At 38.2% G+C, this 14,837-nt stretch overlaps 1 protein-coding gene across 1 annotated transcript in view; it reads right to left on the reverse strand.

Annotated features, from left to right (window-relative positions):
* Positions 1 to 679: 679 nt before the first annotated feature.
* Positions 680 to 14,837, reverse strand: part of GUCY1A3 (guanylate cyclase 1, soluble, alpha 3) — a 53,574-nt gene continuing 39,416 nt past the window's right edge. Inside the window, exon 8 of the mRNA XM_006884452.1 lies at positions 680 to 1,060. Within this exon, the coding sequence (XP_006884514.1) occupies positions 859 to 1,060 (202 nt within the window). The 3' untranslated portion in view covers positions 680 to 858. The remainder of the gene's footprint in view (positions 1,061 to 14,837) is intronic.

Consider the following 14,837-nt stretch of genomic DNA (forward strand, 5'->3'; position numbering starts at 1 on the left):
TTCCCCCACAGGTCTGATGGTGGGTTCAAATCATTACCCTTTTAGTTATCAGTTAAGTGTTTAACGTTACTACACAGTTCCTTAAAGTAACATTTTCCATGTTTTTGTTATGTGCATCGAGTCGCCTGCGACTCATAGTGACCCCTATGCACAATAGCTCTGAAGCCTGCAGAAAATAAAATATGAATATCAAACAAAAACAAATATTTATTGTTATAACATATTATGCTATGAATATTTTTAACTTCAAGAACTAAAAATAATTTTTATATTTACAGAAGGCCTATTTTATATTTTTATTGTATCTAACACATAATGATTTCTTTTCCAAAGATAAAAAGAAAACAAGAAAATACCAGTTGAATCTACTTTGATATATATGTTCACAGTGACAATGAAAAAAATGGAATAATAAAATGTAGAATGAAAAGAACTTAAAAGTATCAAAGACTCTTATTTCTATTTATAAAGCTTTTGTAAGGCAACACTATGACAAAGGTACTTGAATAAACAGAGCATTCCACCAGAGCACAAGAATACAGGCCACCCGGTCACTACATACAGTTCACTACAATTGTCATACTATGTACAATGTGTTAAACTAAGTACAGGTGGTGATTGTTATACAACAGAATCAGCCTCAAAAAGTCACTAATATTGAGGCTTTCTTTTTAACAGCAGAGTTGAAATATTGACGTGAATGCATTTTTATCTTGTTAAGTGGGACGAAAATTAGACTGTGCCTTAAGGTCTTGAGTGCTGTGATTCAGCCATCTGTGATCTTAAAGTGCTTTTTGAGGGTCCAGACAGCCACAAAAGAGTCAAACCCCGAAGACTTTTACTCAGCAATATATTTTTCTAATCTACCCCGGATGCTTTGCCTAAAAAATTAGCATTGCCATCTTCGTCATTTCTTTTTTGGAACCACGGCTTTGAATTTGATCCTTGCAGATAAGCATCCAGAAAATGGCAGATTCCAGGAATTTCACTGGGAAAGTTTGGTGGAAGGTCCTCCCTTGATCGAGGGGTAAATACAAAACCAGGACAGTCTTTGAGTAATCTGAAAAGATTAGAATAAAAATATTAAAATAGAATTCCACCATGAACCATAACAATAGACCTAGAAGGATATTCTCGAGAGTATTAATAAACCAGTCAGTTTAAGTGTTACTGGTGGAAAGATTCTAATGGTGTCAGCAAACATCTTCACAGAAGAACTACAATGGAAATCAATTAACAGTAACAAAATAATTCTGCAAACAAAAATGTTTCACTCATATTAGGAAAATCCAATAATCATAAAATATTTTTACAATAATATACTGGGTGTTATGCTGTCAATCTAAATATGGTAACTCTCTGGAAGTTCAAATTCACCAACTATGCGGATATAAGATATACGATATTCTCTGATGCAATTTCCAGGTTCAGAAACCCAATGGAGAGTCAAGTTTCAAATAATTCAATTCAAAATAATGAAAAAAGGAAAATAATCCAAATACCTCATAATAACAAAAAAGTAATACCACATAAACATGATATGGAGTAAAGACTCCTGTAATGATTCTGTATATTCCATCCATCTTCTTTTGATGCTTTCTGAGTCATTCAATACATTGCCCATAACATCTTTCAATATTGGGACCTGAGGCTTAAATTTATTTTTCAGTTCTCTCAGCTTGAGAAATGAAGAGCTATCTGCACATTCCACTGTAATACTTTGCTTTATCCTCTTGAGTTGCACTGTGAAATCATCTGTTCAGTTCTTTTACTTCAGTGTGTTTTCCTTTTGTTTTGGCATCTCTAGATTGTCTTCTGACATCCAGTTCCATTTTTTCTTTCTATTATTTTTTTAATTACCTTTTGCTTTCTTCATGGATGACATCTTTTATATCATCCTACAACCTATCTGGTCTTCAATCATTGTTTTTCAATGCCTCAAACCTATTCCTAAGATGATTTTGAAATTCAAACGGGATTGACTCAAGATCATATCTTGGTTCCTGTGGACTCATTTTAATTTTCTTTGGCTTCAATTTGAACTTACATAATAGCACTTGCAACTTAATGACACTTAGCAACAACAACAACCAAGACTCCTAGGTTCTAAGAGAAAAGGGCAGTGTCAATAATTATTTTTTAAAATATTGGTGGGAAGTAATCATGTGAGAAAGTAATCATGTGAGAAATTCTCTATACGTTATTAGATAAAGAGATAATAACTTTTGGATATTTCAATAAAAATACTCTGTATTTCAGTCCGTAGAACTCAATAAAACAAGATTTAGTTGTATATACTTATTGTTTACTATCATAGAGTTAGAAAATTTCTTCTTAATCAATTGTACCAAATTTTATTATTTACTACTTCTTTGTCTATTATGCTAAAGCTATATTAAATTCCAGTTCTATTGATTAAATTACTGGCTCCTTTTCCTCTTTGGCTTACTTAGCTTTCTGTCAAATATGAATTTAATGAACATTCTATCTATTCTATTATCCAGGCCATGTATGAAAAAGGTTGCATAGTCTGGGCTCTCACTCAACTTGTATGGAAAATCATTTATCATATCTGCCCAGCCACACCATGGCTGGCTGCTCACCAGTCAGTGATGTCATGTGTAAATAAAACAGAAAGATGATGTTGAACTAAATGCTGTTTTTAAAACAGAAAGATGATGTTGAACTAAATGCTGTTTTTAAAACAGAAAGATGATGTTGAACTAAATGCTATTTTGTGACATGTTGGTTCAGTGTCGTAGAGAAACCCACTTAATACAAATCTATGTACCAAGTGTCATTCAAGTGGTGGGTTAGGCTGCAAACTAACAAACAAGTGGTATGAATACACCAGTCATTCTACAAGAGGAAAACAGAGATTTAGGGCCTCAAAATGTCAATGGAGGGGTATCATGAATTGGGAAAGGGACATAATACGGAGAAAGATGGACTGTCAGTGAAGGAAAGGAAGATCCCAACAAGATGGACTGGCATGGTGACTTCAGCAATAGGCTCTAGAGTGTCAAAGATAAGGGATATGAAACCAGGATAGAGCAGGGTTCAGACTGACTGTTCATAGGCCTCTATGAGTTGTACTTAACTCAGTGGCACTTAACAACAACAACTGCAGCAGTAGGTTTGGCTTTCAGTTTTTATGTCCTAAGAATGAATAGAATTGAGTAGAATACGAATGTGAATATTCTGTTACCTAATTTTTAATCAATGTATTAATTTGAAACATATTAGTAATGATGTTAAGGTCTCAGTATAAATTCATACACAGTTTTTAGTTTCTATTATTCACAAAGAGATTCATGCTGAATTCAGAAGTGGCATGATACGAGGGATATTACTGCTGGTGCCAGATGGAACTGGGCTAAAGCAAAGAATAACAGAAAGATGTTCACTTCTGTATTTTTGACTATGGAATGACATTTGACTTTGTGCACCACAATAAAGTATGGAAAACATTAGGAAGAATGGGAATCCCAGAATTTTTAATTGTTCTCTGTCTATACAGGAGCCTAGTCAACTCAACCTATTCAGAAACCACGAAGCAGTTTGTGAACAGAACAAGGGATCACTATTGTTGTTAGGTGCTGTGGAGTCAATCCTGTGAACCACAGATGTGAACCTTGCCCGATCCTGTGACATCTTCCCAGTCCCTACCATGCTTGAGAATCCCCATCATGCTTGAGTCCACTGATACAGTCACAGTGTCAGTCTGTCTTTTTGAGGTTCATCCTCTCTTTTCCCCAACTTTCTCCAGAATGTCTTTTTTTAAGAACTAGATCCTCCAGACAACATGCCCAAAATATGAGATGAATTTTCATTATTCTTGCCTCCGATAAGCACCCTGGTTGTACCTCACCCTAGAACAATGTGTTTCTCCTTTTGGAAGTCTATGGCACATTCAACACTCTTCACCTATACCACAATTCAAAGGCATTGGTTCTTCTTCATAACAAATTACGGACAACATCAAGAAGAATAATTAATTGGACTCACATGAAACCTATATGTAGGCCAAGAAGCACTTGACAAAACAGAACAAGGGCACACGGCATGATTCAAAATCAAGACAGATGTGCGTTAGGGTCATATCCTTCCTCCATACCTATTCAATCTGCATACTGAGCAAAGCATTCTAGTAGCTGGGTTATATGGCGATGTGTGGCTCATCAGCAAGAGGCAGATTATGCAGATAACACAATCTTGCTTGCAGAAAGGGAAGATTCGAAACTCCTGCTGCAGAAGGGATTGTGCTGCCAATCCAAAGGTATGCCTTGTGAATCCACCAGCTACTCTGTAGAAGAAGGATGGGCAATCTCCTCCCATGCAACTTACTGCCTCTGAAAACCTCAGAGGTTCAGCTACGGGTTGGTTCAGTCGGTACTAGCAACACTAGCAGTAGCCTTTAAACTGGATTACATTTCAACATCAAGTAAACAAAAATCCTTACTACTGGAGTATATTACATTATTAAACATTAAATAGCAAGAGCGGTCATAATTAGAAAGACTTCTCATTATAGAAAGTTAGAAAAGATTTCTAACAACTGAATCTTAGGTAGGAATAATGATTCCTCTGAAGGTTTCTACAGAGAGAAGAGTCATAACCTCTGAACGCATGAATGCTTATCCCAACCTGGATAACTCTGGGTCAACTGTCATTATAATGCTCTCCAATTCTCATGTTAAACTGGGTCACTGTCTTATCAAAAGGTTATGTCAATTGAGGAATACTAACATCTTTCTTATTCTGTGTCATGCTCTGGTATAGGATTTTGTCCTATGGAATGTATACAACAGAAGACCCACACCACACAAACTTGACATTTTGTAAAGAGAAGGCAATCAATGAATTGATAAGCATAAAAGACAAGTTCAGATACTTACATGAGCTAAGAAAATGATCAGAAAAGGAAAGATATATGATAGGAATATTGTTGCTCTAGGTATAAATGGTTAAGGAGCTTCACTTTAAGTAAGAGTGGCATTTGATTTAAGACCTACTTAGAAGGGAGCAGACATATGAGGATTCAGCATAAATGTGTGAAAAATATAACTACAACAAATGTAGTGGATTCAGGAATCAGTTTAGCACATCTGATGAACAAGGAGGAGGCCAGTGGAGCAGGTGTTCAGTAAATGAAGGGGTAATTGGATGATGATTAAGTGGTGGATGCTGGTAAAACACTGAGAAAACAATATTGAGACAAAGTTTCAAAATTTTTAAATTTTAATTCAATTGGCAATAGTAAGGCACTAGAGGGGTTTTAACTCTGAACTAGTTTATAATTTAGAAAGATAATCTAATTGTACAGAGGATGAAATCTGAGAAGAAGGTTTGCAAAAAAGCTAACATGGAATACTGTGGGGATGATGTTGAGTTAGTTAGGTGGGAGAGATAAGAGTAGGTTGACATGAGTTGTGGTATTGGGGGAAGTGAGTGGAAATGTATGGAAGCGAGAGGTAGTCAGATGTGGTGGACTCTAAATAGGAAGAAGCCATAACCATTCTAAGGCTTACGTGTTAAGTAACCAGAAGGTAATGATGCTACTTAATGAGAGTGGTGAAGTTTGGCTAGGTGGGAAGTGGACTTCCTTAGGATATAGAACATCACTTAGTGGCTTATTTGGTAGGAAGCTGTGCTGCCAACCCAAAGGTGGTGGTGATTATCGCACGCCGCCGAGTGAGAACCGACTCATAGCTCCAGAGGGTTTTTAGAGGTAGTAGATTTCATGGAAGGAGATTGCTCATCCTTCTCCAATGGGGCAGCCAATGGATTCAAACCCAAAGGTAAGTTGCCCAAATCCACCTGCTGCTTCAAAGGAGAAAGATGGGCAATCTCCTTTCATGAAATTTATAGCCTCTGAAAAACCACTGGAGAGTCAGCTATGAATCAGTTCTGAATAGGTAGTAATGAAAAAAAGAGTTTTGAAATGTCAGTTGGTCAAATGGAAATATAAAAATAAGAATATGTAAGTCCAAAGGTCAATGAGACATCCTCGTGGTATTCTGGTTAAACATAAAATTGTTAATTGGAAAGTCAGTGGTTCAAATCCAACAGATACTCAAGGAAGAAAAAGTGGCAATTTATAAATATTTTTTACTTCACTAACCCTGTGGGGCAGTTCTACTCTCTCCGACACGGACGTTATGAGTCAGCATCAACGTACAATGGCTGTAGGTTTTACGAGTAACTCTGTGAATAATTAGGGGGTTAAATGAGAAATGAAGTTCCTGAGAATTACATACATTCAGAAGTAAAAGAACAGGATCACAGGCAGTCAACTGTTCAAGGCATAGAAGGGAAGAAATTCCAACAAAAGATAGAAGGAAAGAAAAACAGAGGTGAGAAGTGTGAAAACAAGGTGAGTGTTCTGTCATAAAATCCAAGAGGAAATGTTCAACATATTCTACTTTGACTTATATATTGAGAAAGAGAAGGAGAGTGAATAGACCCTGATTTCACTAAAAAAGAAAACTTTGATTAGAATGTGTTTGAATAGAGAACAAAAACAAAATATGGAAAACCAGACTTAAGTAATGTAAGAACACATCTTTTTAGGAGTTTTACTGTTTTTTAAAAAAGAGCAGAAAGATGATAGGTAGAGCTTGGTGTAGACACAAGAAAGGGTTCCCGTTTTTTGTTTTCAGAGTTCAGTAATAAGATGTGTTATTACCTTGATAGGAATGCTTATTCCATTACAGAGATAAATGATAATGATCATAGTGAAAAATGGGTTATTTTCTGGAGGAAGGTTCATGAGAGGACAAAACCACCAGAATGAAATTAAAGGGAACAGTCTCAGAGAAGGAGAGAGTGCTGGCTCACTGCAACAGGAAGGAAGGTCCAGTGCAGAGGTGATGTTTGTTATTGTCAGATGTCATGGAACATATTGCTTAGCTTGTGGTGGGCACTAAACCTATAGAGTAGAACTGTGCTCCACAGAGTTTTAAAATTACTCCAACTGAAGGCCTCCAGAGGAGGAGCCAGTTGCAGGGGTCTCATGCCCATGGGTAATACCGAGGCATGGCCAAAGAGCGTTGTTATGCACCAAAATATCTGTATGCATGAGAGTTTTATGGTTTGGTGTACAACACCAATCTATCATTTTACTGAACTGGGGGAGTGATGTGCATGTTGCTATATATTTTACTCTTCTCCAGCACCACAGCTCAAAGGCATCAGTTCTCCTCTATCCTCCCTAGTGATTGTCCAACTCTCTGATGCATAACAAGTGATTGCAAAAACCATGGCCTGTATCAGGAGCACCTTAGTCTCCAGAGAGACACCATTGCTCTTGAATACTTTAGAGAGGTCCCTAACAGCAGACTTTCCCATCGCAATACGTTTTTTGATTTCCTGGCTACTGGTGCCAAGAGTGTTGACCATGGAGCTGAGCAAACTGAGGCTGTGAACAATCTCAGTCTCTTCACCGTCCATCCTGATGCTACCGATTGGTCCAGTGGTGAGACTTTTTGTCTTCTTGACATTGAGCCTCAGTCCATATTGAAGACTGCAGTCCTTGACCCTCTGCAGTAAGTGCATGAGGTCCTCCTCAGTTTCAGCGAGCAGGGGTGTGTCATCTGCATAACGCAGATTGTTGATAGATCTTCCACCAATCCTAACACCACGCTTCTCCTCATAGAGCCCAGCCTCTCAGATGATCTGCTCTGCATACAGGTTGAAAAGGACACATCCCTGGCATACACCCTTCCCAATTTTGAACCATGCAGTGTTATCCTGCTCTGTTCTGACTACTGCCTCTTGGTCCAAGTATAGGTTTCACATTAGCACGATTAAATGTTCTGGGATTCCCATTCTTTTCAGAGTCAGCCACAGTTTGTTATGATCCACGCAGCCAAATGCCTTTGCATAATCAATGAAACACAGATAGACATTCTTCTGGTATTCTCTGCTTTCAGCTAAGATTCATCTAACATCAGCTACAATATCCCTACTACCACGACCCCTTCTAAACCCAGCCTGGACTTCTGGCAGTTCTCTGCTGATGTACTGTTACAGTCATTTTTGGATAATCTTCAGTAGAATCTTGCTTGCATGTGAAATCAATGATATTGTTCTGTAGCTTCCACACTCAGTTGGGTCGCCCTTCTTTGGGATGGGAACAAATATAGACCTCTTCCGGTCAGTTGGCCAAGTGGTTGTTTTCCAGATTTCTTGGCACAACTTCGTGAGCACATCCACGGCAGCATCTGTTAGCTGAAATACATCAACTGGTATACCAAGAGTACTGAATGTAACATGGACTGCCAAGAAAACAAATAGATTCATCCTAGAGAGGGTTAAAACAGGCTGCTCCTTGGAGGCAAGGATTCTGGGGCTTCGCCTGACATACTTTGGACATGTTATAAGGAGAGACAGGTCTTCAGAGAGGGACATCATGCTGGGCAGAGTGGAGGGACAGCGCAGGAGGGGAAGACCCTTTATGGCATGGACTGATTCAGTGACTGGGGTAATCGGGATGGGTGTGTCAGAGGCATTGAGATTGGCACAGGATAGAGCAGGGTTTAGGGCTGTTGTACATAGGTTCGCTATGAGTCACAAATGACTCGACGGCACATAACAACAACAACAACATATATTTTACAGCTTAAGTGCATCTACAGTTGGTTGTTTAGTGTTTTCTCTTATCAGTACAGCACTTGTTTGTCAGTTTGCTGTACTGAGGTAACTTGTGGGTTGCTGGGATGGTAGAAGCTATGCCACTAGTGTTTCTAATGCCAGCAGGTTCACTCATGGTAGACAGGTTTCAGTGGAGGTCTCAGATTAAGATAGATTAGGAGGTAGGATTGGCCATCCTTTTCTGAAACACCTTATAGGCAAAAGAAAAACACAGGTAGCAATAATATTAGAGGTAAGCCATCGTAAGCCATGAAAATGTGAGAAGAAACAGCTGCAAACATGCACTAACAATTAGAATGTAGAAAGGTGGGAAGATTGGAAACTATAAAAATGAAATGGATTGCATGAAGATAGACATTCTAGCCATTACTGAGCTGAGACGGACTCAAATTGGCCACTTCGAAAGAGACAATCATATTATTTATTACAATAAAAAATGAAGAATGGCATTGCAGTTATTGTTAAAAAAGACCACTGCAAGATTTATAATGAAGCACAATGCTGTGAATGACAAGATAGTGTCCATAGGCATATAAGGAAGACATTTTAATATGATTGTAATTCAAATATATATATATGTGTGTGTGTATATATATATATATATATCATCTGCTAAAGTCAAAGAAGAGGACACTGAAATTATACCAAATTTTGCAACTGAAATGGACCATACATGCAATAAAACTGTGTTAATAATAATTGCGACTGGAAAGTAAAAGTTGGAAATAAAGTAGAAGGAATGGTAATTGGAAATTATGACTTGGGGATAGCAATGAGGTCAGAGATCAAATGACTGGATTTTATATATTCAATAATTTATTAGTTACAAATGCCATTTTTAAAAAACATAGACAGTGTCTATGCATGCACTTCACTTGATGGACTACATGGGAATCAGAATGACTCCATCTATTGAAAGAATCATTGGCAAAACCCAATATCAGCAATCAAAACCAAGCCAGGTGTTGACTGTAGAACAGACCATCAATTAATCATGTGTAAATTCAAACTGAAGCAGAACAAAATTAAAACAAGTCCACAAAGGCCAAAATATGACCTTGAGTTTATCCCACCTGAATTTAGAAATCATCTCAAGAATAGATTTGAGGTAAACATTGACTGATGCATTGTGGAACACCAGATGAGTTGTGGAATGGCATCAAAGGTACCATACACGAAAGAAACAAAAGGTTATTACAAAATCAGAGGAGCAAGAAACTACCAAAATAGTTATCAGCATAGTGGAATGGACTTGGGGGTTGGGACTGTATAACAATGAAAGAATTTTTCTTTTACTTTTCAAAGAGAAGAGCAAACTGGAGGGAGGGCGGAGGTTGGGCAGGTAGAAAAGTACAACAATGAATGAATGGAAATCCAGTCTTTATAAACTTTCATTAAAATTACTAAAAAAATATAAAAAAGAAATGGGGAAAAAAGAGAAGAGACTGTGAAAATTGTTAGAGCATCCGTTGAAAAACCAAAACAAAGGAAAGCGATACCAAAAAAAGAGAGATGCAAAGAAGACTTCAAATGGCAACTCAGGAAGACCGAGAAAAAATTATAATGGAATGTGAAAAGAGCCGAAGTTGGAGAATAAAAAGAGAAGAACTCAGCATAATGTTCTCCAGTCCCTCTCAAGTTAGGTAATAATTTACAAAATCATTGCTCATGCATGCTGGAGAGCATTATGCTAAGTGAAATAACTCTGTCCCACAGGACAAATATTGTATAAAACCATTATTGTAGAATGACTATGAGGATCCAAGGGGTAGGTAGTGTAAAGAGAGGGATGAGGATGTGTGGGTTGGGGGATTAACCATAGAGTTGTACAAGTTGATGGGTTGCAGGTGAGGGAAACTGCAAGAATTTTGTATGAAAAACAATGAATTTTATAAATAAACTAATATAATGAAAAAAGAAATGTCTATCTGTGTTTCATTGATTATACAAAGGCATTTGACTGTGTGGATAATAACAAACTGTGGCTGACTCTGAGAAGAATGGAAATCCCAGAACATTTGATCATGCTAATGTGAAACCTATACTTGGACCAAGAGGCAGTCATCAGAACAGAGCAAGGGAACACTGTATTGTTCAAAATTGGGAAGAGCGTACACCAGGGATGTGTCCTGTCTCCATACCTTTTCAACCCATATGCAGAACAGATTATCCGGGAGCCTGTGCTCTATGAGGAGAAGTGTGGTGTCAGGATTGGAGGAAGATTCATCAACAATCTGGGCTATTCAGATGACACAACCCTGCTTGCTGAAACTGAGGAGGACCTGAAGCACTTGCTGCAGAGGGTCAAGGACTGCAGCCTCCAATATGGATTGAGGCTCAATGTCAAGAAGACAAAGATTCTCACCACTGGGCCAATTGGCAGCATCAGGATGGATGGTGAAGAGATTGAGATTGTTCACAGCTTTAGTTTGCTTGGCTCCACAGTCAAGACTCTCCGCACCAGTAGCCAGGAAATTAAAAGGCATATTATGATGGGAAGTCTGCTGTTAGGGACCTCTCCAAAGTACTGAAGAGCAATGGTGTCACTCTGGAGACTATGGTGAATCTAACACAGGCCATGGTATTTGATATCACTTGTTATGCACCAGAGAGTTAGACAGTGACTAAGGAGGATAGAAGGAGAATTGAGGCCTTTGAGCTGTGGTGCTGGAGAAGAGTACTGAACCTACCATGGACTGCTAGGAAAAACAGTTTCATCCTGGAAAGGGTTAAACCAGTTGGCTCCCTGGAGGCAAGGATTCTTAGACTCCGTCTAACATACTTTGGACATGTTGTAAGAAGGGAGTGGTCCTTGGAGAGGGACATCATGCTGGGTAGTGGAGGGACAGTACAGGAGGGGAAGGCCCTATATGAGGTGGATTGATTCAGTGACTGGGGTAATAGGGATGGGTGTATTGGAGATAGTGCAACTGGCACAGGACAGAGAAGAGTTTAGGGCTGTTGTACATAGGGTCACTATGAGTCTCAAGCAACTCAATGGCACATAACAACAACAGCAACAATGAAAAAAGGGGGGGGGAAAGAAGAACTTTCTTGAAATTTCTCAAGTTGAAAGAACTGAAAAGCATATGTAAGCCTCAAATTGAAACACTAAGAGATGATATGAAAAAATCTTGAATGATCTAGGAAGCATCAAAAGAAGATTGATGGCATGCATAGTCATTGAACCAAAAAGAATTGGCCAACACTGAACTATTTAAAGAGTAGCAGAGGATAAAGAAAAAATTTTGATGAGGGAGAAATCCAAGCTGCACTTAGTGCAGGGGAAGCTCCAGTAATCGATGTGACACCAATTGACATGTTTCAACTAACACATGCAGCCCTGGACGTCCTCATCAGCCTATTCCAGGAAATTTGGAAGACAACAACCTGGCCAAGTGACTAAAAGAGATCCATATTTGTCCCCATTTCCAAGAAAAGTGATCCAGTAGAATGTGGAAATTATCAACTAATATCATTCTATTATATCCAAGAAAAATGTAGCTGAATATCTTAAAAAAGTCTGTAACAGTACATTGGCAGAGAACTGCCAGAAGTTCAAGTTGATGCAGATCACAGCACCATGGCCTGATATCAGATGGATCCTGGTTGAAAGCAGGGAATACCAGAAGAATGACTATCTGTGTTTCACTGGCTATCCAAAGGCATTTCATTGTGTGGATCATAACAAATTATGGCTGATATCGAGAAGAATGAGAATTCTAGGACACAACTACACTTATGTGAAATCTATCCCTAGCCTAAGAAGATTTGGGTCCAAACAGACAAAAGGAATATTGCATTGTTTAAAATCAAGAAGGAGGTATGTCAGGAACATATACTTTCTCCACGCCTATTCTTTCTGTATACTGATATAATTAAAGAAATCGGACTATATGCCGAAGAATGTTGTATTGAGATGGGAGGAAAACTCATCAACAACATGCATTGCCTCTTGAAAGTGAGGAGAACTTGAAGCATTTACTTCAGGGGATCAAGGAGTACAACCTTCAGTATGGATAACATCTCAACATAAAAAAAACAAACAAAGATCTTCACCTCTGTGCAATTAGGCAATGAAAGATGGAAAGACTGAAATTGTGAACAATTTCAACTTACTTGGGATACGCAGTCAGTACCCATCATACCAGTAGTCAGGAGGTCTGGGGACATAACAGCATTGAGAAATTCTGCTGTTATAGTCCTGAAGTGTAATCTTGTGAGTTTAAAGTCTAAAAATACCTGATTAGAACCATAGTCTTTCCAATCACTTGTTATGAATCTGACAGCTTAGACAATAAATAAGGATGATAGAAAAAGAATCAAAACATTTGAGTTGTGGTATTGTAGAAGAGTACTGAATTTCCCGTGGACTGTCAAAGAGAACAAACAGGTATGTCTTGGAGAAAGTGCAACCAGAGTGCTCTTGAGAGGCAAGGTTTGTAAAGTTTATCTCAAATACTTTGGGTATATTATTAGGACAGGCTATTCCTTGGAATGGAGCATTATGCTGGAAAAAAGAGGATGGTCAGAAAAAAAGAAGACAACCTTCAATGAGATGAACTGATACAGGTACGGTGGCAATGAGCTTAAGGATGTCATAATTGATGAGGATGACACGGAATAATACAAGATTTAGATCTTTCACTTATAGGGTTACTATGAGTTGTCTTTGACACAATGGAAACTAACAATATCAACTCCTTGGAATACTTTAGATAGCACAGTGGTTAAGTGGTTAGCTGCTAACAAAATAGTTGATGATCCAAATTCACTATTTGTCCTGGTGGAGAAAGATGTGGTGATCTAATTTTATGAAGACTTAAAAGAAAAAAAACCCACAAACCAACTCCCCCAAAATGCTCAGACTCCTTGCCCATGAGTTGGAATAAAATTATAGCTCAATCTTATAGCAGGTCAATAGCAACTTATAGCTCAATCTGGTTTTCTGAGGCTGTAAATCACATCAAGGAGATTGTCTGTCTTTCTGTCAGACAACCTTGGGAATTCTATGGGGCAGTTTTACTCTGCTACAGAATCATTACAGTTCAAAGCTGAGTAGATGGCATTGAGTTTGGCTTGGTTTTGAACTTTTTGCAAGCTGGTGCTAAGAGTGTTGATTGTGGAGCTGAACAAACTGAAATTGTTAACGACTTTAATTTCTTCTCCATCTATCAGGATGCTGCTAATTGGCCCAGGAGTAAGAATATTTGTCTTCTTGATGTTGAGCTTCTATCCATATTGAAGACTATAATATAATCTTGGACCTTCTGTAGCAAGCGTGTCAGGTCCTCCTCTGTTTCAGCAAGCAGGGTTGTTTCATCTGCATAACGCAGGTTGTTGATGAGTATTCCTCCAATCTTGATGCCAGCCTCCTGAATGATCTGTTCTGCATACAGATTGATTGAAAAGGTATGGAGACAGAATGCATCTCTGACGCACTCCTTTCATAATTTTGAACCATACAGGGTTTTCTTGCCTAGTTCTGAGAACTGTTTCCTGGTCTGAGTACTGGTTTTGCATAAGCACAATCAAGTGTTCTGGGATTCCCATTTTCCTCAAAGTTAGCCACAAATTGTGGTCTAGGTATAGGTTTTGTTTAAGCATAATTAAGTGTTCTGGAATTCCTGTTCTTCTCAATGTTGGCCACAGCTTCTTATGATCCACATAGTCAAATCCCTTTGTACAGTCAATAAAACACAAATAGATATGCCAAATAAAACACAAATAGATTTGCATCTATCTCTCTGTGTGTACATGTATGTGTGTGTGTGCTTAACACTGATTTTGAACCAACTCACAGCTGACCAACGATCAGTGGATTTTCAGAGGTTGTAAGTTAATGGGACGAGACTGTTCATCTCTCTTCGACAAAGCAGCTGGTGGATTCTAACCATCTGTCTTTATTGGCAGCACAATTTCTTACCCACTAGGCCACCAGATCTATCTATCTATCTATCTATCTATCTATCTATCTATCTATCTATCTATCTATCTATTTATCGATCTATCTATCCGCCCTTCTTAAATTGCTATCAGTTAAGAAGGGCTAAATTAATCTGCCTAGATGACAGATTTTACTGACTCAAGCTCCCTACTGCAAGTTGTCAAAGAAATGTTTGCATTTATTTATTTATTACATGGTCCTGCTTTTACTATGTTAGCCTATTTTGCTACCCTAT

The sequence above is a fragment of the Elephantulus edwardii genome, unplaced genomic scaffold, assembly GCF_000299155.1.
Source record: "Elephantulus edwardii isolate Elephantulus edwardi_28Jun2011 unplaced genomic scaffold, EleEdw1.0 scaffold00034, whole genome shotgun sequence".
In the NCBI taxonomy this organism is placed as follows: Eukaryota; Metazoa; Chordata; class Mammalia; order Macroscelidea; family Macroscelididae; genus Elephantulus; species Elephantulus edwardii.